Here is a 22904-nt window from a genome sequence, read left to right as displayed (position 1 = left end):
AGGAGCGAAGAGGCGTCGGCGGACGGCGCTCGGCAGGCGACGTCGGATAATCCGCGGACGCACGAGCCTCTCTCGAGAGGAGCGGAGGTGGTGGACGCCGACGCGCCGACGCTGTCTCTCACTTTCTCGACACCACGCAAGGCAGAGTGAGGCGACGAACAGGGTTGAGAAAGCGAGAACGATCCGCCGAGCCGGACGCTCGGAGGACGCACGAGCCTCGCCGGCTCTCTCCTACTCTCGACGGCGAGCGAGGGAACAGGGAGCCGAGGCGAAACCTGCAGTAGTACAACAAGCTCTCTGGGAGCGCTATGAACCGTCGTAAAGAAGTGTCTAAGGGGAACGTCCTCGCTCGAGAAGCCCGTGACCTGCACGGCTCCTTCTTCCTCCTGGCGTCGCACCGAGGACGGCTCAGCCGTTGATGCGCAGGGCGAAACTGCGGAAGTACGAGTGCTGCAGCGTCGGCGAGTTCTGCGGGAGGGGGCGCAAGATGTGTCAGTAAGGCAAGACGAGGAGAAAGGCGAGAGAAGGGGAGAGAGAGCCGACGCACGTAGTCGATCGACGACCCGCCGAAGAAGGTCTGGCACATGGCGCCGAGGAACCCAGGCACCGTCGTCGCGACCGTGCCGGCGCGCTTGTCGAGGGCGACGACCCGCCTCGGCGTGACGGGCGCGAGCGTCGGTGTCGGCGTCGCGAGCGCGACCGAGTTGCGGCGGCGCAGCCTGCGCGCCTCCCAGTCGAACGGCAGGCTCGTCGCCGTGATGTCGCCGTTGGTGTCCTCGTACTGCTGCGCTGTCGCCGTCTCGGTCGGGCCGACGACCTTGGTGACGAACGAGGGCCGGAACACGCCCGTGCCGTTGTCGGGCTTGAAGCCGCCGTTCGGGATCGCGACCGTGTCGGGGAGGGCGTCGTAGTCGATGAGGGGCACGAGCGTGCTGTTGGACGGGCCCGTGCCGATCTGGCCGACCGCCGAGTTGCGGTAGTAGACCTCGGACGACGACAGGACGAGCTTGCCGTTGATCCTGCAGACGCGCACACACTCGTCGTCAGTACACGAGGCACGAGAGATAAATAGAGAAGGAGAGAAATGGGGCGCACCAGATGTTGAACCCGCCGTCGGCCTTGCCCGGCGTGTTGAGCCAGACGTCCTGGCGGACGTCGGTCCACTCGCCCGTCTTGAACGTCCAGCTGCCGCGGCCGATGCTCATGCCGTACACCGAGTTGCAGTAGCTGAGCGGGCCGAGCTCGCACAGGGCGTCGACCTGCTTCTCGCGCGGCGCGTACAGGTACAGCTCGCCGGCGCCGTCCTTGCGGAACATGAGGCGCGTCGAGAAGCAGTTCTCGGCGGCGCTGCCGCCCGAGCACGCCGACTTGCCACCGTACAGTCCGGGGAGCTTGCCGCCCTTGACGAAGTTGAACCCGTCCTCGAAGAAGAGCGAGTACGAGAACGAGACGTTGGTCGCCTGGGTCACGTCGACTGCGGGCGAGGGCACGACGAGAGGGTCAGGTTCCGCCGAGAGAGGGTAGAGGAGAGAGAGAAAAGGGGACGCACTCTGCGACGTGTAGAAGCCCATGCCGCCGACCGGCGAGAAGCTTGGGTTCCTCGAGCCCGCCGGGTACGTGACCTGGAGCGCCGGCTCCGAGTCGCGCTTGACGCCACCGGTCCACTCGCTCGCCGGAACGCCCTGCGCGAGGAGCGCGAGGTTGCCCTGCGTGTCGCCCCACGAGAACCGGCCCGAGTTGATGACGTCCGACTTGAACTCGGCGAGGGTCGTGACCGACGACGACTGGGCCCACGACGTGCCGCTCGAGCCGCCCGTGCCCGAGAAGGCGCAGATAGACCCGCTCTGCGTGTAGCCGAAGCGGCAGCCTGCACGCACGTCGAGCTCCTCGTCAGTGTCGAGAAAAGGGAGAGCGAACGAGAGGAGAAAGGAGAGCTCGACGCACGGAAAGTACACACGCCACTGTCGCAGTAGCGGTTCGAGCTGGCCGGGACCGTGTTGCTGCAGTCGGACGACAGGCTGCACGTCTGCGTCGCCTCGGGCGCGGTCGAGGTCGAGGTCGAGGTCGTCTCGGCGAGGCACGACGAGCCCGAGGCGGTGAAGCCCGAGCGGCAGTCTGCACGTCGAGGAAGAAGATCGAGAGAATCAGTGTTTTGCTCAGAGAGGGCCAAGGGAGAGGAGAGGAGAGACGGAAAGGGAAAGAGGGAGAGACGAGGCGGCGAGAGGGACGCACGGTACGAGCAGACGTTGTCGGCGCAGTAGCGGTTGGCGTTGGCCGGGATGCTGTTGGTCGTGCAGTCCGACGAGATGGAGCACGTCTGCGTCGACGGCGCCGACGTGGTGGTGGTCGTGGCGGTCGTAGCCGTGATCGAGGAGGCGATGCAGGACGAGCCGGACGCCTCGAAGCCCGAACGGCAGCCTGCATGTGGTCGAGGGCGGTCAGGTGGTGCTTCTCGAGAGAGAAAGAAAGGGAGAAAGGCCGAGGAGAGAGAGGGGACGCACGGTAGCTGCACTCGCCGGCGTCGCAGTACCGGTTCGAGTTGTCGGGCACCTCGTTCGAGCAGTCGGCCGATACCGCGCACGTCTTGGTCGCCGGCGGAGCGCTCGTGGTAGTCGTGGTGGTGGTCGAGGTGGCGACGCAGGAGGAGCCCGACGCCTCGAAGCCCGAGCGGCACCCTGCGAAGAGCGGACGAGCCGAGGTCAGGACCGGTTCCAGCTGTCCAGACTCTCGCGCACGCCCTCTCGAGCGTCTTTGACGTCGAGAAAGGCGAGAAGAAGGAGAGGGGAGCGAGAGAGGGGACGCACGGTACGAGCACTCGCCATCCTGGCAGAAGCGGTTGGCGTTGTCGGGCACCTCGTTCGAGCAGTCGGACGTCACGGCGCAAGTCTTGACGGCAGGAGGTGCGGTAGTAGTAGTTGTCGTGGCGGTCGTCGAGGTGGCGACACAGGCCGAGCCCGACGCCTCGAAGCCCGAGCGGCAACCTGCGCGAGCGAGGCAAGGTCAGGACGCGTTCTCCCGGACATGCAGCCTCTTGAGAGCAATGACTGCGTCACGATCTCGAGGAGGCGGACGACGCAAATAGAAGAGGACGCACGGTAGCTGCACTCGCCCTCGTCGCAGTACCGGTTCGAGTTGTCGGGCACGTCGTTCAAGCAGTCGGCCGATACCGCGCACGTCTTGGTCGCCGGCGGAGCGCTCGTGGTAGTCGTGGTGGTGGTCGAGGTGGCGACGCAAGAGGAGCCCGACGCCTCAAAGCCCAAACGGCATCCTGCGAGAATCGGACGAGGCGAGGTCAGGAGGGATTCTGGCGGTACAGACTCTTGCGCGCTCGTACGAGAGCGTCTGCGACGTCTCGAGCAGAGCTTCCGGAGAGGCGGGAGAGACGAGGACGCACGGTAAGAGCACTTGCCGCCGTCGCAGTACCGGTTCGAGTTGTCCGGGACCGAGTTGCTGCAGTCCGAGCTGACGGCGCACGTCGTGGCTGCTGGCGCCTTGGTCGTAGTCGTCTTGGTCGCCTTCTTGGTGGTGGTGGTCGCCTTCTTGGTCGTCGTCGTCGCCTTCTTGGTCGTCGACGCGCTCTTCTTGGTCGTGGTCGTGGTCGAGGTCGAGGTCGAGACGCACGACGAGCCCGTGTCGGCAAAGCCCGAACGGCAGCCTGTCGAGGAGACAAGGCGTGTCAGTCCTCGCTCGGTTAAAGGCACAGAGAGATAGAGAGAGAGAGAGAGGGACGTACGGTACGAGCACTTGCCGTCGTCGCAGTACGTGTTGGCGTTTGCGGGGGCCGTCGTGACGCAGTCGCTCGTGATCTTGCACGTGCCGGCCTTGCGCATGCTGCTCGTGGCGCTCGCCCTGCTGCGCGCCAAGGCGCTGTAGCGCGCGCTCTGGCCGGGCGTCCACGGGGTCGGCGACTCGTGGCTCAGGGCGCGCGAGCGCACGAGCGACAGGTACAGCGAGTGGACGTCGATCTCGGACGATGCTGCGGCCGGGAGCTGGCGGGCGAGGAGGGCGGCAAAGTGCTCGTAGGGCGCGTTGCGCTTGACGAGCGCGCGCAGCTCGGACGAGAGGGCGAGCGACGTGACGAGAGCGACCGAGGGCGACGTCGCCGTCGCCGTCGCCGAGGGGAGGAGCGCTGTGAGGTCCTCGACGGGTGCGGGTGCGGCCGCCGACGAGCCGTTGACGAGGGCGACTCGGGGCTCGAGGCCTGCGAGGTCGAGGTCCGAGGCGGCGGCGGCGGTGGGCGTGCGCTTGTGGTGGGGTGCGGCTGCGACCGAGAGGGCGGTGGCGACGAGGGTGACGAGGTAGAGGGGCGAGGCGACCATGGCGCGAGAGGTGCGTCGAGTGGGGTGGGGGAGGGCGCAGGCGAGTCGACTGGGGGGAGGGAAGTACGACTAGGGGTGGTGCCCAGGTGGAGGTGGTCGCACGCACGAGGCAGGCAGGTGGAAAGCGCTGCTTGGTCGTCGGCGGTGGTGGTGGTGGTTGAGCGAGGTCGAGGCGGAGTCGAGTGAGGAGAGGAGAGGGAGGGAGAAGGGAGACGGGGGCAAGTCGAGGGTGTCGTGGATGGGCATACTGACGGCTGGTGGCCGGTAGTGCGAGTTGCAGGTGCGAGGCGAGAGGGCTGGAGGTCGTCGAGCGGTCGAGGCGAGATGGCTGGACGAGGCGGGTCCGGCTCGGCGCACAGGGCAACCGCCGCTGCTAGGTGCTCGCGTGGTTCGGTGGGCCGTGTTCTGTGATCGACCTTTGTCCATCGAACAGGTGCTCGAGTGGGCGAGTGAGCGAGAGTCGACCACAGACACCGGTTCATCGACTGATGAGGACGACGAGGCGACGAGGCGTTCCCTCCCTCACCACCACATCCAGCGAGCCTAGACGGGCCATGGAACATCTCCAGCCACCACCACAGCCCATCTCACCCGCACTCGCACTCGACCTGCGCGTCCGCTTCCTCGAGTCGCTCGTCGCCCCCTCGCCGTCCTCGTCGACCCCGCCGCCTCACTCAGCTAGCCCCGTCGCGAGGCGCATCTCGACCCTCAACACCGCACTCGACCACGCACTCGACGCTCCCGCGAGCACAGACGCCCTGCGCCGCTTTGTTCGCAACTGCACGTCCCCTTGTCCTCCTCCTCCCCCTCCCTCCTCTCTCGCTTGCCCGACCTCGGCTGACCCTCCCTTGCACGCCCCGCAGACGACCTCAACGCGCCACTCCTTTCCCCAGCCCTCGCCGTCCCCGCCGCACCCGCACCCCTCTCCGCCGACACGGGCGGCCCGGCATCGCACGCCGCCCAGCTCGCCCTCGTCCTCGAGGCAGAGCACGACCTGCGCACCCTCGAGCGCGAGCTGCGCGAGCTCCAGGTCCTCGACGACAAGGACGTCGCTGGTGCGGGCAAGCTCGGCGGTCCGTCCCCCTCGACCTGGTCTCGCTCAGCCAGGACCCGGAGCTGACCTTGTTTCCCCCACAGACCTCGAACCGCTACGGCCCGCGCTCGCCCAGGTGCAGGACGACGTCAAACCCGTCGCGGCAACCTACGCCGAGCTCGAGACGCGCACGATGGCGCTCCTGCAGCGGTACAACGACTACGTCCGTCCTCTCTCTCGCTCTCTCCTTCCTCCTCTCAACCACCTCGTCCTGACCCTCCCATCGACCCCCATTCACGCAGATCTCGACCATGTCCGAGCTGTTTGTCTCGTGGGACGACATCCTCACCGATGCCGAGGCGCAGCTCACCCGGCTCGAGCGCGAGCGGAGGGCGAGGGACGAGTACGACATTGCGTGAGCAGCTCGCGCGGTGGACGGGCGGAGGGCGTACTTGGAGGTCAGCGTGCGAGATGGTGGACGCGATACCCTGCTGGAATGATACCTGGTCCTCCTCGAGCATCGTCCTCCCGCCGATGGTTTGCCTTCGAGAGTGTCGCGCGCGCTCTTGCAAAAATGCGCAGCTGCGGTCTGAATGGCGGACGAGGGCTGCAGTCGACGCAGAAAGGCCAAGAGAGCTGGTTTCGGTCGACAGCTTTGCCGACGACCTCGAGGTTGTCCGACGCAGGCGATTGACTCGCGCACCACCGCTCTCTCGCCCCCAGAGCCAGCTGCAGCCATGTCACTCGTGAGTGCAGCTCTCTATCCAGCCTTCAGAGCCATCGCCGCGTCGACCAGAGGCCGCCGTCGCCCTCTCCCTCCCCGCCCGCCTTTCCTCATCAGCGACCTCGGGTGTCAGCGATCCCTGGCCTCGCCCGCCGAGCAAGTGCACGCCTGCAGCGCACCATGCTGACCTTGCATTCGTCCCCTCTCGCCACAGCCGAAGCTCTCGCACACGCTCGACGAGGCCCTCGCGCTTCTCCTCCCCTCGTCCTCGACCTCCGCCTCGTCGTCCTCGTCGGCCACCCCTCAGCCCGCCGGCAACTGCCTCCCCATCTGGGCCACCCTGCCAGCAGACGTCCTCACCCCTGTCATCGCCTACCTGCGCCTGACCGACGGCGCGAGCGGCGTCGAGAGCTTTTTGCTCGAGAGCGCCGTCAAGGGCGAGACGGCGGGCAGGTGGAGCTTTGTCGGCGCCAGTGAGTCGGCAGAACCTCTCTCTCTTTCGATGTCCCTGCGCGCGCTCAGGCGGAGCCGCAAAGAGTCAAGGCGCGGCTGCTGACCCACCTCTCCCTCCCTCGCAGACCCGGACAAGGTGTACCGGACAGGGCCGTCCGAGGACGTCTCGGGCGACCCGCTCGTGCCGCTCGAAAAGGTGCTCGACGGTTACAAGTTCATCCAGGTCCAGGGCGCTCCTCCTCTTACCGGTGCGCCGCCACTCTCTCCCTCTCCCTCGCGCCCCGACGACTGTCCTGACCCCGCCTCGTCACAGGCGGCGCGATCGGCTACGTCGGGTACGACTGCATGCGCTTCTTCGAGCCCAAGACGGCGCGCGACGACCTGTCGGACCCGGTCGGGATCCCGGACTCGGTCTTCCTCCTGCACGACACGGTCGTCGCGTTCGACCACCTGTTCCAGCGCGTGTACGTCGTGTCGCACGTGTACGCCAAGGACGCCGCCTCTGCGACGCACGACGCCGTCCGCGAGTCGTACGACGCCGCCGTCGTCAAGATCAAGGCCGTCGCCGCAAAGGTCACGGCCTCGACGCCGCTCCCGCTCCCGCACCAGCCGCCCGTCGTGCCCGCGTCGGTCCCCGCCGGCGAGACGCCCGAGGCGCGGTACGCTCGGCTCGACAAGCTGAGCAACGTCGGCAAGGAGGGCTACGAGCGGTTCGTCACGAGCCTCAAGGAGAAGATCGTCCAGGGCGAGATCATCCAAGCCGTGCCGAGCCAGCGGCTTCGGAGGGAGACCAAGCTGCACCCGTTCAACGTGTACCGGTGCGTCGGGCGTGTTCCCCTCTCGATTCGCTCGGCGTCGACGAGCGTCGCCTTGTCGCGGCTCGAGCGTTTTTCTTTAGGGCGTAGTCCTGACCCACTCGTCCGCTTCCCGCGACAGCCACCTGCGCCAGCTCAACCCGTCGCCGTACATGTTCTACATCGAGTGCGGCAAGGGGACGCAGCTCGTCGGCGCGAGCCCAGAGTGCCTGTGCAAGGTCGAGGACGACGGCAAGGTGACGAACCACGCCATCGCGGGCACCGTCAGGAGGGGCAAGAACCCGGCCGGTACGTCGACGTGCCTCTCTCTTCCCTTCCATGGAGCTCGTGAGCGACGGGCGCCAAGAGCGTGATCTGACCTTCTCGCCTCGTCCCCTCGCCCCCCTCTCGCAGAGGACGCCGCCCTCGCCGCCGAGCTGTCGGCCTCGGTCAAGGACCGCGCCGAGCACGTCATGCTCGTCGACCTCGCGCGCAACGACATCAACCGCGTGTGCCAGCCCGAGACGGTCGTTGTCGACTCGCTCATGCAGGTCGAGAAGTTCTCGCACGTCATGCACCTCACGAGCCAGGTCAGCGGCAAGCTGCGCAAGGGCCTAACGAGGTCCGTCCCCTCTCCTTCTCTCTTCGTGGCGCGACTCGACCCGCACCATGAGCGAGCTCGTACTCAAACCTCTCTCTCCCTCCCCCTTCCCGCCCTCCCTCCCTCTCTCGCGCCCTCGCTCTCGCTCTCGACCTCGCAGGTTCGACGCCTTCCGCTCCATCTTCCCCGCCGGGACCGTTTCGGGCGCGCCCAAGATCCGCGCCATCGAGCTCATCGCGTCGCTCGAGCGCGAGCGTCGCGGCGTGTACGCCGGCGCCGTCGGCCACATCGACTTCAGCAAGGGCATGGACACGTGCATCGCGATTCGCACCATGGTGTTCCGCGACGGCGTCGCGTACCTCCAGGCCGGCGGCGGCATCGTGTTCGACAGCGTCGAGGAGGACGAGTACGTCGAGACGGTCAACAAGCTCGGCGCCAACGTCAGGTGCCTCGAGGAGGCCGAGGGTGCGTCCCCTCTATCTCTCTCCCTCTCTGCGGACGGGACATTGACCCTCTCGACCTCTCGCAGCCTACTACGCGGCGCTCCAGGCCGCGGAGGGAGCATAGAGCCTGAGGAGGTCGACGACGTGCAATTAGAGAGCAGTATCTCAAACCGAGGCCCGAGCGAGAGAATGCCCTCCTTTCGGTCTCCGCTGTGCTTGCTCGTGGAGCCGAATCGAGAAGAGAAGAGAAGGAAGCATTGCTCGTACAGCTACAAGTCGAACCTCGTCCTCGAGAGCCGCATCGCGTCCGTCCGGCCCCTCCTGCTCTACCCGTCTCGATCAGTCTCTCCTCCTCGTCCTCCTCAAGGGTTGACGACCCTCCAGAAGACGCCCGAGCCGCCGTCGCCCGCGACAATCGCCTCCTCGACGACGGTCCCTCGCGGCAACTTGGCGTCCTTGAGGCTCGGCGTCGGGAGCGACGGCGAGACTGCGAGATGGGCCAATGACGGTCGTCAGTCGATGTCTCGTTCCAGTCGGGCCGAGAGAGAGAGAAAGAGAGAGAGAGGAGGACGCACGCTGCATGCGCTTGTGCGGCATCGGGCTCGTCGTTCCACTGCTGAGCGAGCCCTCGGGCGAAACGGGCGCCTCGGGCGCAGCGGCGATGGCGGTCGGGGCAGGACCGGGATAAGGGAGAGGCGCCAGGTGCTGAGGCGTTGGCAGGTTCGAGCGACGACCGGTGCCGAGCTGCGCGAGGGGGACGAGAGAGGAGGAGTCAGTGCGGGGTCGAGAGCGGTACGAGGCTCGGTCTGTCGAAGAGGGAATGAGAGAGGGTGTGACGGACCTGGTAGAACTCGTTGTAGCCCCACACAAAGACGTCGCGGCCGAAAGCCGAGCCGTCGTCGTGCTTGACGGCGTTGTCCTGCGAGACGAGCTCCTGGTCAGGTCCTGCGACTGTTACCGTCGAGGGACACCGTCCTCCTCGTGCCGAGAGACGAGACGATAAAGATAGAGAAGAGGCTGGGACGTACGAGGACGACCGCGACGTGGCCCTCGCCGGCCTGCACGTCCTTGATACCGACAAACTCGACCTTGCCCGTCTGCTCGTTCCCTGCGCGCCGCACGGAAGCCAGGTAAGTGTCTCTCGCGAGCGAGGAGACGCTCGACAGGACGAGAGGACTGGGACGCACACTCGCGCAGGCCGCTGACCGTCTTGACCCGCACCGGCGACGTCGCGTGCGCCCACTGGCCGTAGCCGAGCGCGCCGAACTGCCCCTGCCCCGTCTGCGTGTCGCGTGTAATAAGCAGGTCAGTACGAGACGACGGGCTCGAGGCGCAGGAACGGCGACGGGGAGGAGGAACGACGAGAGAGAGGGAGGGGGACGCACAGCGAGCAGGTCGACGCCGTTCTCCCTCGAGCGCGTGACGAAGTAGCTGACGTTGCCGCCGGCCGCGATGCGCTCACATGCGACGTGCGCCGACTTGCTCGAGCCCGTGTAGGCGGGTGAGCGGATGAAAGGAACCTCGGTCGGGACCGGGATGATGGGGTACGAGAGGGAAGGGCCGAGACCTGCGAGGAGCAAGAAGTCGTCAGGTTCTTGTCCGAAAACGCCTTGGTACGTGCGAGGCCGTTGCGCCTTGCGACGAGCCCGCAGAGGGGCGCACCGTCGACCGTCGAGGAGCCGTGCGGGCAGGACGACTCACCGAGCTGCCCGTAGTTGTTGGCGCCCCAGCCGAGGACGCGTCCCTCGGCCTTGCCGCCGAGACGAGCGAGGCTGTGCTTCTTGCCCGCGACGAGCTCGGCGACCTCGATGCCGCGCAAAGCCGGAATCTCGGACAGGGTCGTGCAGAAGTGGATCGAGCGCTCGAGAGCGGCGTGGTGCGCCGGGTCCGGGTGGAGCTGGAGCTGCGACGACTCGTTGAGGCTGTTGGGCCCGGGCGTGTTGAGCGACGGGACGAGCGAGCCCTTGGGGTTCGGGTTGGACGGCGTCGGCGGAGCGATGGCGGGAAGGAGGAGCGGGTCGATCTTCTTCGGCTGTCGCGCCTGCTGCTCCTTGCTCCAGTCGATCTCGTTGAGGCGCTCGTTGGGCTCGAGGCGGACCGTGAGGGCGCCCGCAGGAGAGCTGCCCGGGTGCGGCGGCGCGAGGAGGGTGACCGAGCGGACGCCGAGCTGGCCGTACGTGTTGGCCGACAGGCAGAGGGGGAGGGCGAATGAGCGACCGCGAGAGGTGAGGGCGAGGAGGTGGGAGGCGCCGGCAGAGAGCGAGATGAACCTGCGGGATGAGGGTTGGGTAAGCTGCGGGCAGACTCGAGGAGGAACGGCGGACGAGGGGACGCACTTCTCGCCCTTGTCGAGCTTGACGTCGGTCACGAGCTTCAACGCCTCGACGTCGCTGCGCCCGCTGCGGCCCCACAGCGTGCCCTTGCCCAGCACCCACTTCCACCCACCGTCGCGCGCCTCGTTCGCGACGTCGACCGCCTGCCCTGCCGGCCGCTGCGACGCCTTGTCGCTCGCAAAGACCCACACCTCGCCCTTCTTGGTCAGGCCAAAAACCTTGCCCTCGCTCGTCGGCACGGCGCGGACGAGGTCCTTGCCCGTGAGCGTGCGCTCGACGCCCGACCCGCCGTAGCCCGCTCCCCACTGGAGGACGTCGCCGCGCGCATCGACTGCGACGCCGTACGTCTCGGCGAGGGCGAGGTCGCGAAGGATGAAAGTCGAGAGGGCGGGAGCGGCGGAAGGGCGCTTGACGGTCGAGGGGACCGAGGCGGGCGAGGAGGGCGAGGCGACACCGTGCGCGTTGCGGCCCCAGCTGCGCGACGAGAGTACCGGTCAGTGACTGATCTGGCTGGCTCTGACCAGGCGCAGGACGCACAGGAAGACCTCGGGCTTCATCGCCTGCCCCACCCCTCCCGTCTCCCACTTGCCCTTGGCCGGCTCTGGGTCGAGGTCGAGCGCGCGCTGCTGCTGAACGAGCGTGTAGCTGCCCACTGCGGCTGCCGCACCCGCAGCGACGAGGGCGGCGCGGGTCCCGATGCTCGAGGTCGAGGGCGGCGCAGATCGAGTCGTGGCAAACGTGCGGCGAGCGAAGCCGGTGGGCGCACGGGGTCGAAGCATGGTGTGCGAGTGCTGCTTGTGCGGGCGTAGTGCGCTCTGTGGCGAGCGCGAGTGTCGAGATTGAACGAGAGTGCGCGAGCGAGCGCAGCGCGCGACCGAGTGGGGAAGTCAAGCGCGTTTTTGTATTCTCAATGACGAGCTTGAAAGGCGAGCTTTCGGTAAGCCAAAGTCAAGCGAGCGCCGAAATGAGAGGTCGAGGTGAGGCTGTTCGGAGCCGCTTCCTCGCTCGAGCCTCTTGTTGCGAGGGAGGGACATGGCTGCGATGCAAATATGCGTTGCGATGCGCTCGAATAGTGGTACGAAAGACGATACTGCTCAAAAGGAGAGAGACTGGAGAGGAGGGAAACCAGAGCGCGAGACAGGAACGAGCGGCTACTTGATCTCGACCTTGCCCATGAGGCCAGCGAGCTCGTCCTCGTCCTTCTTGTCCTGCTCGCTCGCCACCTGCTTCGGCTCCTCGGCCTCGGCGCGCTCCTCGGCCGTCTCCTCGTCCTCGTCCGCCTCGCTCTCCTCCTCTTCGTCCTCTTCGGGCTCCTCGAGCTCGTCCAGCTCGTCGAGCGCCTCGCCGTGGCCCCACTTGTCGAGCGCCTCGCGCACCTTGACAAACTGCTCCTCCTCGCCGTCGTCGCCGTAGTTGCCGTTCAGCTCGAGGTCGACGACGTGCTCGCCGTGCTGGTCGAGCGCCCGCGCGAGCGCGAGGACGGCCCGTGCGTCGAGCTCGTTCGACTGGAGCTTGACCGACGACAGGAGCGGGTTGGAGCCCGACGAGAGGGTCGTGAAGATGGCGAGACCGCCGCGCGGGCGCAGGAGGCAGTCGGACAGGTTGAGGTTCTGTAGCTTGGGCCAGCTGCGAGGGGACGGGCGCAAGGTCAGGACGTCGTCGTCGGGGCGCTGCGCGACGATGGCTTGACGTTGAGAGAAGGGACGCACGAGGGAAGGCTCTGCGCGATGGCCCTCGAGCCCTTCTCGGTCGCCGTGTTGTCCTGCAGGTCGAGCGTGACGAGGCCCGGATTGGCGCGCAGCGCCGTCACGATGGCCTCGATGCCCTCCATGCGGATGCCGTTCTGCGGCATGCGGACCTCCTCAAGGGTCGTCAGGGCCGAGAAGGCCTCGGCGAATGCGGACGACGAGCCGTTCTCGAGACGGTTGCGGCCTGCGGGTCGACGGCGCAGGGTATCAGTGTCTCGTCATGGCGGCACGAGTCGAGAAGAGGGGACGGGGCGACGCACCGCAGACGAGCACGCGCAGAGCGCTCTTGCGACCCTCGCGCTCGGCCTTCTTGGCGTTCTCGAGAAGCGCGCCGGCGATCATGGCGCCGCCTGCCGGGCCCATGCCGTTGTTGTTCAGCTTGAGGACCTGGAGCGCGGGAGCGTTACCGATGAACTCGAGCCTGCGAGCGTGCGAGGGCGCGAAGGAGGGAGACGAGGTGGGGGCGGGGAGAAGTCAGTCGCGCTTCGACGGCGTGTGAGGCACGAGAGAAAGAGAGAGGCGCGACGCACATGGGCTCGGCACTGCGACCGCCAAACGCGTTGTCGCTCAGGTCGAGCGAGGTGAGGTTAGGGAGGGTGAGGAGCGAGGTGCACAGGGCGCGCAGGCACTGCGGGATCTCGGAGATGAGGCGGCCGGTGAAGACGTCGCTGAAGTCGGCCGTCTGTCGCGCAGGATACGAGTCGGTGAGCTGGACGGTCCTGTCACGCAGGAAGGGAGGGAGAGAGGGTGCGCACCTCGAGCTGGTGCTTGTCCTCGAGGGCCTTTGCGATGGCCTCGCAGGCGGCGACGCCGAGCGTGTTGCCGCCGAAGCGGACCTCCTTGAGGTGAGGGCTGTCGCGCAACAGGTCGAGGTACGGCTGGGTCTGCTCGAGCGTGTCGAGCTTGAGCTGCTGGCCGACAAGCGAGAAGAGGGTGTCGGTGGTTTCTGAGGGGACCGGGGGTCAGCGTGGCTCGGGGGGACGCGTAAGAGGGAGGTCGTGCGAGCTCACCGGTGACCTTTGCCATTGTGGGTGGTGCTGACGAGCGAGAGCTGGGAGAGGAGGACGAGGAGGAGATGGCGGCGGACCAACACCACCTCGCCTCAGCACCGTGCACCTCGTCCGGCCTGACCTGCTCAGAGCCATGCAGTCCCTCACTGGATCCCTGCGGTCCCTCGCCCTCACACCAACAGCCACCCGCGCGACCGTCGTCCGCACTCTCGCGACCTCTGCGACCGCCTCTGCCGCCGTGTGGACCCCGCGCACCAAGCGCACCGGCGTGCTCGCGAGGAAACATGGCATGACGGCCCTCTGGGCACAAGACGGCACCCGCATCCCCGTCACCGTCCTCGAGGTGCGCTCCTCCTCCTCCTCCTCCTCCTCTCCTCCTCATCTTCGTCCCCAGGCTCACCCGACCTCTCCCTCCGCAGCTCGACGCGACCCAGGTCATCTCGTCGCAGACCTACCCGGCCGCCGGCAAGGTGCCCGCCCGCCACACCGTCATCGTCGGCACCTCGCCTCGCAAGGCCAAGAACACCAACGGCGCCCTCATGGGCCAGTTCCGCAACGCCGGCGTCGACCCCAAGATGCGTGTCGCAGAGTTCGAGGTGACCGAGGATGCGCTTGTGCCCGCAGGTGCGTCGAGCGCCACAGCCCTCCCCTCCCCTTCACTGCGGACCCAGCCTTGCTCACGCTCAACCTCACGCGCACAGGGACCGAGATCTCGGCGGCACACTTCGTTCCCGGGCAGCACGTCGACGTTCAAGCGCCTTCGTGCGTCCACAGCTCTTTTCCCTCGTCGGCGCACGCCCTCGCCGCCCGTTCGCGAAGCTGACCTCGAACCTCTCCACCGTGCAGAATCGGCAAGGGTTTCCAGGGCGGCATGAAGCGGCACGGGTTCGCCGGTCTGCGAGCGAGTCACGGTGTGTCGATCAGCCACCGTAGCCACGGTTCGACGGGTCAGCACCAGGTGCGTCCCCTCCCTCTCCTTCCCCCTCCCCTTTTCCTCCCTCTCTCACGTCACTGACCCTCTCTCGCCCCGATTCGCCTGGTTACGCCCGCAGGACCCTGGTCGTGTCTTCCCGGGCAAGAAGATGGCGGGCCGCATGGGCGGCCGCAACGTGACGACGCAGAACCTCCTCATCGAGCGCATCGACACGCTGCACAACGTCCTGTACGTGCGTGGCGCCGTCCCCGGCGCGCCCGGCTCGTTTGTCCGGGTCGAGGACGCGCTCAAGAAGGTCGGGTGGAAGGCGCAGATGCGCGAGAAGCGCGGGATCGGGCGCGACGAGGGCGAGGTGCTCGCTGGCGTCAAGGGCTTGCCCATGCCGGCCGCGAGCAGGGACATGGCCAAGAGCTGGCCGCGCGAGGTGCAGCGGTCGGGAGGGTTCAAGTAGACGGGCCCAAGCTGGCAAGCTCGTTCCTGACGACGCGCGGCGGGCTACAGGGCGAGAGCAGAGCTGGCGAGAGAGCGGCTTGAGAAGCTTTTCCTCTGCGAGAGGTTCGTTACCAGAGTGTGCGCGTTCTCGCTGCTCCATGTAGATTGCTGGGGAGCCTCGTCGAGAAGAGCGAGGCCGGGCTTTGGCGAGACGACGAGGACGGTCGAGGAGAGGCGAGGGGCCGAGGTCAACGGCGGGCTCTGGACCGCTACCGCACGCCGCGAGCGCACCTGCCTGTGACCCTTGTCGACTAGACTCGCCGCGCGACAACTGCAGCATCGAGCGCACCCGACTCGCGCCGCCCTCGCTCGCCGCCGCCTCCTCTCGTCGCTGACGCCCAAGCCCGCGACCCCACCTCGACCACCTCGCCCGGGTCTGAGCATGGTGAGTGTCCCAGTCTCTCCCTTGCACCATCCCGAGCGAACGCGACCGCGCCAGCCGCACCCGCAGAGCCTCGCTCGCCCTCCCACACTCTCGTCATCCCCGGCCTCGTCCTCGCCCTCGCTCCGTGCCCGCCAGCCCCTCCCGAGCGCCGAGCGAGTACTGACAACTCGTCACGCTGCACACAGGAGCCGCTCATGGAAGGCCCGCCGTCGCCCGAGGACGTCCCCGTGCACAACATCTCGCCTCCTCCTCCGCACGGCCACCACCCGGCCGGCGCACCGCCGCAGCCGCAACAGCTCCAGGCCCAGGGCCAGCCCGGTCAGATGGACGTCGAGTACGCCAACCAGGCCCCGGTCAGCGTCGAGGACTGTGCGTCTCCCCTTCCTCTCGCCCTCCCACTCTCCTCCCCCGCAAGCGCTCGAAGACTGACTCGTGCCCTCTCGCCGCTCTTGCAGACGAGGCGTTCGCGGCCAAGCACCTGTCGGACATGGGCGAGGAGGTCGACGACTTCCAGGTGTTCCGGTGGCCGCTCAAGGACTACCGTCGCATGGACAAGAAGACGCTCAGCCCAGAGTTCAGCTGCGGCGGGCACAAGTGGTGCGTCCCCCTCGCCCGAACCCCCTACCCCTTCTCGTCTGCTTCGACTCGGGCCAGGCCAAGAAGCGGTACCTCATTTGCCCTGTGACTGACCCACCCCGTCGCCCTCGCTCGCAGGAACATCCTCCTCTTTCCGATGGGCAACTCGAATGGCCAGGCCAACGACATGGTGTCGGTCTACCTCAACTACGGCGACCAAAAGGCGAGCGAGGGCTGGCACGTCTGTGCCCAGTTCGCGCTCGCCATCTCGAACCCGGGCGACCCGACCGTCTACATCCAGTCGCGTGCGTCTCTCGTCCGCCCTCCTCTTGCCTTGCCTGCCCTCCTCGTCTCCCCGTACGAGCCTACTGACATTGCCGACGACACGCTCGCAGAGGCGCACCACCGCTTCACGAACGAGGAGCAGGACTGGGGCTTCACGCGGTTCGTCGAGTTGCGCAAGCTCTTCTCGGTGTCCGAGGGCCGCACCAAGCCCATCATCGAGAACGACGAGACGGTCATCACGGCATTCGTGCGCGTCCTCAAGGACCCGACGGGCGTCCTCTGGCACAACTTCCACAAGTGCGTCTCGCGTCCCTCCTCCTCGGGGCCTCGTCGCCCTCATCGGTCCTGACGAGGCTCGTCCACGCTCGCAGCTACGACTCGAAGAAGATGACTGGACACGTCGGGCTCAAGAACCAGGGCGCGACGTGCTACATGAACTCGCTCCTCCAGTCGCTCTTCCTCACCAACCAGTTCCGAGAAGTGCGTCCTCTCTCCCTCTATACCTTTGACACCAAGACTGACACATACTCGCTCACGCACAGGCCGTGTACCAGATCCCGACAGAGGACGACACGACCGACACGGTGCCGCTCGCCCTGCAACGCGTCTTCTACAACCTCCAGACCTCGGACTCGTCGGTCGGTGCGTCGCCTTTCTCCCTCGTCTCGCGCCCGACGTTCCTTGAGGCATCTCAGACCCTGACCCTGCATCGCTCCCGCAGGCACGACCGAGCTCACCAAGTCGTTCGGCTGGAAGGGCTTCGACTCGTTCCTGCAGCACGACGTGCAAGAGTTCAACCGCGTCCTGTGCGACAAGCTCGAGACCAAGATGAAGGGCACCCAGGCCGACGGCGCCATCAACCGCCTGTTCTGCGGCAAGATGAAGAGCTACATCAAGTGCATCGACATCGACTTTGAGTCGGCGAGGAGCGAGGAGTTCTACGGTGCGTCCTCTCTCCTTTGCCCGACCTTGAGCCTTCCTCCCTTTCCCTCCTCGCCTCGTCGTCGCCGCCGTCGCCACCGCGAGGCCCTCGGCCTCACCTCAAGGGCGTCGAGAACTGACGTCGTCGCCCACTCACAGACATCCAGCTCAACGTCAAGAACCTGCGCAACCTCGAGGAGTCGTTCAAGGACTACATCATGGTCGAGACGCTCGAGGGCGAGAACCGGTACAACGCCGAGGGCTTCGGCCTGCAAGACGCGAAAAAGGGCGTCATCTTCGAGGAGTTCCCGCCCGTGCTCCACCTGCAGCTCAAGCGGTTCGAGTACGACATGCACCGCGACCAGAACGTCAAGATCAACGACCGGCACGAGTTCCCGCTCGAGATCGACCTCGAGCCGTACCTCGACGCCAAGGCCGACCGGTCCGAGTCGCACCTGTACAAGCTCCACGGCGTCCTCGTCCACTCGGGCGACGTTCACGGCGGCCACTACTTTGTCCTCATCAAGCCGCAGCCCGACGGCCGCTGGCTGCGGTTCGACGACGACCGCGTCGTGCCCGTCACGGACCGCGAGGTCCTCGAGGACAACTTTGGCGGCGAGGGCCCGCTCGTGCCGACCAACGGCGGGTACAACGTCGTGCCGCCGGCCGCCAACGTCCAGCCGGGCGTCAAGCCGCCGGTCAAGGGCGCCATGAAGCGCTTCACCAACGCGTACATGCTCGTCTACATCCGCGCGACCCGGGTCGGCGAGGTCCTCAAGGCCATCACGACCGAGGACGTGCCCGAGCACCTGCGCACCCGTCTCGAGCGCGAGCGCCGCGACGCCGAGCAGCGCAAGCGCGAGCGCGACGAGCAGCACCTGTACCTCACGGCCAAGGTGCGTCCCTCTCCCTACCTTCCTCGTCCCTCCCTGCGCTCAAGGACGCCGAGACTGACGGCGCACGCCCTCGCCTCCCACAGGTCATCACCCAGGACACGTTCCGCCAGCACCAAGGGTTCGACCTCGCGACGTTCGACGACCGCACGGTCCCGGCGACCGAGCTGCCGACGTACCGCGTGCCCAAGGCGCAGCACTACCTCGACTTCCGGGCCCAGGTCGCCAAGGACCACGGCCTCGACCCGAACGACGTCCGGCTGTGGGTCCTCGTCAACCGCCAGAACAAGACGGTCCGGCCCGACGCGCCCGTGAGCGACCAGGACCCGACCCTGACGATGGAGGTCGTGCGCGACAAGATGGCGAGCCGGCAGCAGGACCTCAAGCTGTACCTCGAGCACATCGACCCGCGCACCAAGAGCGACTGGCAGGTCCTGCACGGCGCCGAGCCGCCCATCATGGTCTTTGTCAAGCACTTTGACCCGAACCGCCAGACCCTCGCCGGCGTCGGCCACTTCTACGTGCACCGCAACATGCGCGTCATGGACCTCGCGAGCAAGATCAACGAGCGCATGGGCTACCTCCCGACGACGCCGCTCAAGATCTTCGAGGAGATCAAGCCCAACATGATCGAGGGCATGAAGATGAAGGCGACGTTCCTCCAGAGCGAGATCCAGGACGGCGACATCGTGTGTTTCCAGGTCGACATCAACGACCCGCCGCAGCCCGAGGGCGACCGCCAGCTCGCGTTCCACACGCCGCTCCAAATGTACGACTTCTTCATGAACCGGGTCCTCGTCACGTTCCGGCCCAAGTACGTCGACGACCCGGACCACGCGCTCGACGAGTTCGCCATCACGCTCTCGAAGAAGCAGACGTACGACCAGATGGCGCACAAGGTCGGCGAGCGGCTCAAGCACGACCCGCTCAAGCTCCGGTTCACCCAGTCGAACGGCGCCAACGGCGCGCCCAAGACGATCGTGCGCCGCCAGGCCAACTCGACCGTCGCCGAGCTCATCCAGCCGGGCTACATGGCCACCAACACGAACCTCCTGTACTACGAGCTCCTCGACGTGAGCATCATCGAGCTCGAGACCAAGAAGAGCCTGCGCGTCACCTGGGTCGGGCCGACCAACAAGGACGAGGGCGTGCACCACTTCCTCCTGCCCAAGAACACGTCGATGGCCGACGTCGCCAACGACCAGCTGCGCAAGGCCGTCAAGCTCAACCCGGACCTCGGCTCGGGCCAGATCCGCCTGTTCGAGCTGCACCACGGCCGCGTCCAGAAGGTCTTTACCGGCAGCGAGGCCGTGCGCGACGTGCCCGAGGCGACCGAGCTCTTTGCCGAGGAGGTCCTCCTCGACGAGGCCAATGCCGACGACGACGAGCGCGTCGTCCAGGTGTACCACTTCAACAAGGACCCGGCTCGAGCGCACGGCGTCCCTTTCCGCTTCGTGCTGAAACCTGTGCGTCCTCATTCCCCTCTCTCCTTCTCTCGGCGCGAGCCTCACTGACTCGACGATCGAGCGCGTCGTGCAGGGCGAGCCGTTCAGCGCGACCAAGCAGCGGCTCCAGGCGCGCACGGCGACGTCGGACAAGGACCTGGCCAAGATGAAGTTCGCCATCGTGCAGCCGACTGTGTACAAGCAGCCGGCGCCGATACAGGACGACGACGTCCTCGCCGACCACAAGTGGGCCGACGAGGACCTGCTCGGCATGGACCACATCGACAAGCGGAGAGTCGTCGGCGAGAGGGGCGTCTTCATCCGTGCGTCCTCCTCTCTCTTTGGCTCTCTCGGTCTGGTCTCGGCCTCCCGATCGCGCACTGACTCTGCGCCTCTCGTCGCACACAGGGTGATCGTCGCCTCGACTCGACGCCTGCCTCGCCCTTGCCCTCGTCGGACCCCTCGTCCACCCCCCTCCCCTCGTCGTCCTCTCTCGACCTGCGCGCCCTACACCTCGCGCGCTCTCCCCCCACCTCCTCCTCATCATGTCGTCCTCTTCCTCTCTCCTTCGGCCCTGCCGCCCTCGCACGTTCCGCCACCCGTCCGCCTGCTGTTACCCCTTGCCCTCATCCCCTACGCTTTCCCTACTCTTCCCCCTCGTCGCGCGACGTGTGCGCTTCCCCTTTTTCTCCCTCACTCGTATGCTGTGTACTGCAATCTTGCCCCAGATGTCCAAAGAGCGTCTGCGTCGTCGCACTGTGTCGAGAGCGGTCGAGCGAGGAGAGCGAGCGGAGGAGGTTGACCTCACTCACGTCCACGCCTCTGCTCTCTCGCCAGTGGAACTCGGCGAGCTCGCTCTCAGTCCCTACAGCCTCCCGCACGCACACCACGCGCCCAGCTCAGCTGCCGAGCTCGCCTCTCGTCCTGTCGCCGCCTCATCACCACCTCTCGCCTTTGCCGACCTCCACCGCTACCATGTCCGCCCAAGAGACCGCGCAAGTCGACAAGGCCGACGCTGCACCTCCTCCCGAGGTCCCGCTCAATCCCGTCTTCTTCACAGCCGAGGGCGACTTGACCGACAAGGTGCGCACCCTCTCGCTCTCCTCCTCGTCCTCGTCGCGCCTTGTCCCCGAGCTCACCGTGCTCTGTCGCACGTGCGCAGTTCTACGAGACGCTCCGCACCGTCTTCCTCAAGTACGCCAAGACCCCCGCGGCGACGGGCGCTGCCATCGACGGCGAGGCTACGCTCGACGACGAGGCCAAGGCGAGGAAGGCGGGCATGGGGCGCGAGCAGATGAACGCGTTCAGCAAGGCGACCAACGGAGCCGGTCCGTCCCTCTCTCCCTTTTGCGCGCAGCCGCGCTTCTCGCGCTCCTGCGCTCAGCTCACGACCCCTGCTTCCCGCGTTGCAGAAATCGCCGACGAGCAGTGGGACGAGGTCATCATGTACCTCGATACGAACGAGGCCACCGAGCTCACGTTCAAGGGCTTCGTCGGGCTGTACACGCTCCAGACGGGTGCGTGGTCGTCTCCTCTTCTCTCGTCGCCGCCTCGCCTGACATCTCGTCCCACGCGCTCCCGGCCCGCAGAGAACGACGAGGCCGAGACGGTCAAGGACCTCAAGCAGTGGGGGTACGACCCGGCCACGCTGGACGCTGTCGTCGCGGCGTCGAAGCAGGAGGAGAGCGGCGAGGCCAAGGCGTGATGGCTCGTCGACGACGAGGCGATACCCGAGTTGGCTAGATACCTCTGCAATGCACTCAGACTGCAGACTAGGCGGCGCTCGTCTGCGTCAGAGCGACAGGGAAGCGCCGTCTCCTCCTTGCTTTACCCCGGATCCCCGGCGACGAGAAGGCGAGGGCTGCCACCATCTCTCCCACCCACCGCCTCACAGCCGACGATGGCGACACGACAGCGATCAGCAGGAGTGCGCCGGCTGCTGCAAGAGGCGCAAGAACTCGAGCACGACGACTGCGCCGACTACGCCGCTCAACCGCTCGAGGTGCGTCGCAGCGGCCTCCTCTCCTCCCCCTCTGCGTGTGTGTGGAAGCTGACACAAGGTCCCGAACCTGCAGAACGACATCTTCCAGTGGCACTTCACCCTCCGCGGTGCCGAGGGGAGCGACTACCAAGGTGCGCCGACGCTCTCGTCCTCGCCGCCACGCTCGGCCTCTCGCGCAGCAGCATCGAGCGCGTTCACGAGGACGGCAACTGACTCGGTCTGCCCATGCAGGTGGCGTGTACCACGGCAAGCTCGTAGTGCGTGTCCTTCTCTCCTCCCTCCCTCCCCCACTCGCACACCTCGCGTGCCGACTGACCATCTCGTCCTCCTCGCACAGCTCCCGTCTGACTACCCGTTCAAGCCGCCCGAGGTCTACATGCTCACGCCGTCGGGCCGCTTCGAGGTCAACAAGAAGATCTGCCTCTCCATCTCGAGCTTCCACCCGTGCGTCCTCGGCAGTCCTCCCCTCGCGTCCTGTCGGTCACAGACCTCTATCGAGCACAAGCTGACTGTCCTCTTTGTGCGCACAGCGAGACGTGGCAGCCGAGCTGGGGCATCCGCACGGCGCTGCTCGCCATCATGGCCTTCTTCGAGACCGAGGTGCGTCGTCCTCTCGCCGTTCTCGCGACATCGTACGAGTACTCACTCTGCGCCTTTCCTCGTTGTCGGTGCCGTTGCTCTCGCAGCCGAAAGGAGCCGTCGGGTCGCTGGACGCGCCACCTGTCGAGCGCCGTCGCCTCGCCCTCGCCTCGACCAAGCACAAGTGCGCGACGTGCGGGTTCGACGCGGCAGACAAGGACTCGTTCGCGGCCTTGCCTGCGCCAAAGGTGATCGCGACGGCGGAGCCGGACGGCGTGACGCAAGTGCAGGTCACTGCGCCGGCGTCGGCGAGCAAGGGCATCTCGTCGTCGAGCGAGTCCTCCCCGACGCTTCCACGTGCTGCGGTCGACTCGGGCGACGAGCACGAGGTCGAACCCGAGCCGTCTGCGCCACCTCCAGTCGCCGAGTCGTCCCGTCCGACGTCCATCTTCCCCTCGGCCCCCTCCCCACCTGCACCTCAGCGTGCTCCCCGCTCCTCGTCCTCGTCGGGCCGGGTGCCTCACGGACCTCGCAGCCCTGTCGAATCGTTCTCGGGCGGCGGCGACGCAGGACCGCTCGTCCCTCCCGGCGCCCCTCGCCTCTCGCCCGCGCACCTGCCCCCTCGCGCACCGACCGCCGACGCCCACCCGGCTCACGAGCACGGCGCCGCGCCGAACCCGCTCCTCGCGCACGCACCACACGCACTCGCCGACGCGCATGGCCTGCCGGCGCTCCCGCCGGGCGTGTCGCTCGCGCAGCTGAGCCCCGACGGGCTCGCTGGCGGCGGGCCGCCGAGCTGGGTCGACCGCGCCATCGTCGCGTGCCTGCTCGCGCTCGTCGCGCTCGTCGTGCGCAAGGTGGCCTAGCCGCTCGAGCGGGACGATCGTCGCACCCTGTGTGCGTGCCTGTGAGCCGGCGTCGGCGCGTGTACCCG

The 22904-nt window shown here is 67.1% G+C and overlaps 9 protein-coding genes across 9 annotated transcripts; 6 read left to right on the top strand and 3 right to left on the bottom strand.

The window, feature by feature from the left end:
• Window positions 1–263: 263 nt before the first annotated feature.
• RHOBADRAFT_52716 (polysaccharide lyase family 14 protein) lies at window positions 264–4319 on the bottom strand (the record flags this gene model as incomplete). Its single annotated transcript, XM_018416474.1, has 11 exons — window positions 264–468; window positions 548–1019; window positions 1096–1474; window positions 1550–1867; window positions 1945–2115; window positions 2233–2418; window positions 2502–2675; window positions 2805–2981; window positions 3095–3268; window positions 3395–3655; window positions 3734–4319. 11 exons carry the CDS (start codon window positions 4317–4319, stop codon window positions 409–411), a joined length of 2958 nt encoding a protein of 985 aa, XP_018271728.1. The 3' UTR covers window positions 264–408.
• Window positions 4320–4873: 554 nt separating this feature from the next.
• On the top strand, window positions 4874–5868 carry RHOBADRAFT_52715 (uncharacterized protein; the record flags this gene model as incomplete). The annotated part of the gene is made up of 4 exons (XM_018416473.1): window positions 4874–5111; window positions 5183–5392; window positions 5457–5575; window positions 5655–5868. The coding sequence occupies 4 exons, from the start codon at window positions 4874–4876 to the stop codon at window positions 5769–5771; spliced, it is 684 nt and encodes a 227-aa protein (XP_018271727.1). The 3' UTR covers window positions 5772–5868.
• A 221-nt stretch (window positions 5869–6089) lies between these two features.
• On the top strand, window positions 6090–8491 carry RHOBADRAFT_43099 (uncharacterized protein; the record flags this gene model as incomplete). Its single annotated transcript, XM_018414173.1, has 8 exons — window positions 6090–6098; window positions 6291–6549; window positions 6655–6777; window positions 6843–7347; window positions 7466–7632; window positions 7738–7945; window positions 8085–8389; window positions 8454–8491. The coding sequence occupies 8 exons, from the start codon at window positions 6090–6092 to the stop codon at window positions 8489–8491; spliced, it is 1614 nt and encodes a 537-aa protein (XP_018271726.1).
• A 112-nt stretch (window positions 8492–8603) lies between these two features.
• RHOBADRAFT_52713 (uncharacterized protein) lies at window positions 8604–11479 on the bottom strand (the record flags this gene model as incomplete). Its single annotated transcript, XM_018416472.1, has 9 exons — window positions 8604–8854; window positions 8943–9111; window positions 9209–9286; window positions 9396–9475; window positions 9555–9648; window positions 9753–9934; window positions 10069–10637; window positions 10704–11174; window positions 11238–11479. The coding sequence occupies 9 exons, from the start codon at window positions 11477–11479 to the stop codon at window positions 8730–8732; spliced, it is 2010 nt and encodes a 669-aa protein (XP_018271725.1). The 3' UTR covers window positions 8604–8729.
• A 255-nt stretch (window positions 11480–11734) lies between these two features.
• RHOBADRAFT_25845 (uncharacterized protein) lies at window positions 11735–13495 on the bottom strand. Its single transcript, XM_018412717.1, has 6 exons — window positions 13459–13495; window positions 13204–13394; window positions 12979–13130; window positions 12709–12869; window positions 12410–12632; window positions 11735–12326 (listed from the first exon to the last, which is right to left on the bottom strand). Exons 1-6 carry the CDS (start codon window positions 13472–13474, stop codon window positions 11852–11854), a joined length of 1218 nt encoding a protein of 405 aa, XP_018271724.1. The 5' UTR covers window positions 13475–13495; the 3' UTR covers window positions 11735–11851.
• Window positions 13496–13585: 90 nt separating this feature from the next.
• On the top strand, window positions 13586–14880 carry RHOBADRAFT_48278 (uncharacterized protein). Its single transcript, XM_018415117.1, has 5 exons — window positions 13586–13801; window positions 13878–14082; window positions 14160–14220; window positions 14305–14416; window positions 14511–14880. The coding sequence occupies exons 1-5, from the start codon at window positions 13592–13594 to the stop codon at window positions 14841–14843; spliced, it is 921 nt and encodes a 306-aa protein (XP_018271723.1). The 5' UTR covers window positions 13586–13591; the 3' UTR covers window positions 14844–14880.
• A 265-nt stretch (window positions 14881–15145) lies between these two features.
• Window positions 15146–20123, top strand: RHOBADRAFT_25838 (uncharacterized protein). The gene is made up of 12 exons (XM_018412716.1): window positions 15146–15269; window positions 15455–15638; window positions 15725–15866; window positions 15984–16150; window positions 16241–16427; window positions 16502–16610; window positions 16673–16772; window positions 16852–17073; window positions 17211–17947; window positions 18031–19410; window positions 19484–19712; window positions 19798–20123. Exons 1-12 carry the CDS (start codon window positions 15267–15269, stop codon window positions 19800–19802), a joined length of 3465 nt encoding a protein of 1154 aa, XP_018271722.1. The 5' UTR covers window positions 15146–15266; the 3' UTR covers window positions 19803–20123.
• Window positions 20124–20821: 698 nt separating this feature from the next.
• RHOBADRAFT_66261 (uncharacterized protein) lies at window positions 20822–21163 on the top strand. Its single transcript, XM_018418914.1, has 2 exons — window positions 20822–20906; window positions 20979–21163. The coding sequence occupies exons 1-2, from the start codon at window positions 20834–20836 to the stop codon at window positions 21092–21094; spliced, it is 189 nt and encodes a 62-aa protein (XP_018271721.1). The 5' UTR covers window positions 20822–20833; the 3' UTR covers window positions 21095–21163.
• Window positions 21164–21282: 119 nt separating this feature from the next.
• Window positions 21283–22836, top strand: RHOBADRAFT_52710 (uncharacterized protein; the record flags this gene model as incomplete). Its single annotated transcript, XM_018416471.1, has 6 exons — window positions 21283–21391; window positions 21465–21522; window positions 21623–21648; window positions 21729–21835; window positions 21922–21991; window positions 22078–22836. The coding sequence occupies exons 1-6, from the start codon at window positions 21290–21292 to the stop codon at window positions 22834–22836; spliced, it is 1122 nt and encodes a 373-aa protein (XP_018271720.1). The 5' UTR covers window positions 21283–21289.
• Between the last annotated feature and the right edge of the window lie 68 nt (window positions 22837–22904).

This window comes from Rhodotorula graminis (genome assembly GCF_001329695.1).
Source record: "Rhodotorula graminis WP1 unplaced genomic scaffold RHOBAscaffold_5, whole genome shotgun sequence".
Lineage (NCBI taxonomy): Eukaryota > Fungi > Basidiomycota > Microbotryomycetes > Sporidiobolales > Sporidiobolaceae > Rhodotorula > Rhodotorula graminis.
The sequence above is the reverse complement of the archived record's forward strand: the minus strand, read 5'-3'. Positions and strand labels throughout refer to the sequence as shown.

What these genes read in the sequence shown, in the direction of transcription:
- RHOBADRAFT_25845 (XM_018412717.1), bottom strand. An exon ending in GGTCGCAGTGCCGAGCCCAT is followed by an intron (nt 12,870 to 12,978) that starts GTGCGTCGCGCC and finishes GCACGCTCGCAG; the next exon opens with GCTCGAGTTCATCGGTAACG. An exon ending in TCTGCGCGTGCTCGTCTGCG is followed by an intron (nt 12,633 to 12,708) that starts GTGCGTCGCCCC and finishes GTCGACCCGCAG; the next exon opens with GCCGCAACCGTCTCGAGAAC.
- RHOBADRAFT_25838 (XM_018412716.1), top strand. An exon ending in CTCTGGCACAACTTCCACAA is followed by an intron (nt 16,428 to 16,501) that starts GTGCGTCTCGCG and finishes CCACGCTCGCAG; the next exon opens with CTACGACTCGAAGAAGATGA. An exon ending in GACCTCGGACTCGTCGGTCG is followed by an intron (nt 16,773 to 16,851) that starts GTGCGTCGCCTT and finishes TCGCTCCCGCAG; the next exon opens with GCACGACCGAGCTCACCAAG.
- RHOBADRAFT_48278 (XM_018415117.1), top strand. Translation starts at nt 13,592, where the DNA reads ATGCAGTCCCTCACTGGATCCCTGCGGTCCCTCGCCCTCACACCAACA. An exon ending in GTCGACGTTCAAGCGCCTTC is followed by an intron (nt 14,221 to 14,304) that starts GTGCGTCCACAG and finishes TCCACCGTGCAG; the next exon opens with AATCGGCAAGGGTTTCCAGG. An exon ending in GTTCGACGGGTCAGCACCAG is followed by an intron (nt 14,417 to 14,510) that starts GTGCGTCCCCTC and finishes TTACGCCCGCAG; the next exon opens with GACCCTGGTCGTGTCTTCCC.
- RHOBADRAFT_66261 (XM_018418914.1), top strand. Translation starts at nt 20,834, where the DNA reads ATGTACCTCGATACGAACGAGGCCACCGAGCTCACGTTCAAGGGCTTC. An exon ending in GCTGTACACGCTCCAGACGG is followed by an intron (nt 20,907 to 20,978) that starts GTGCGTGGTCGT and finishes CCCGGCCCGCAG; the next exon opens with AGAACGACGAGGCCGAGACG.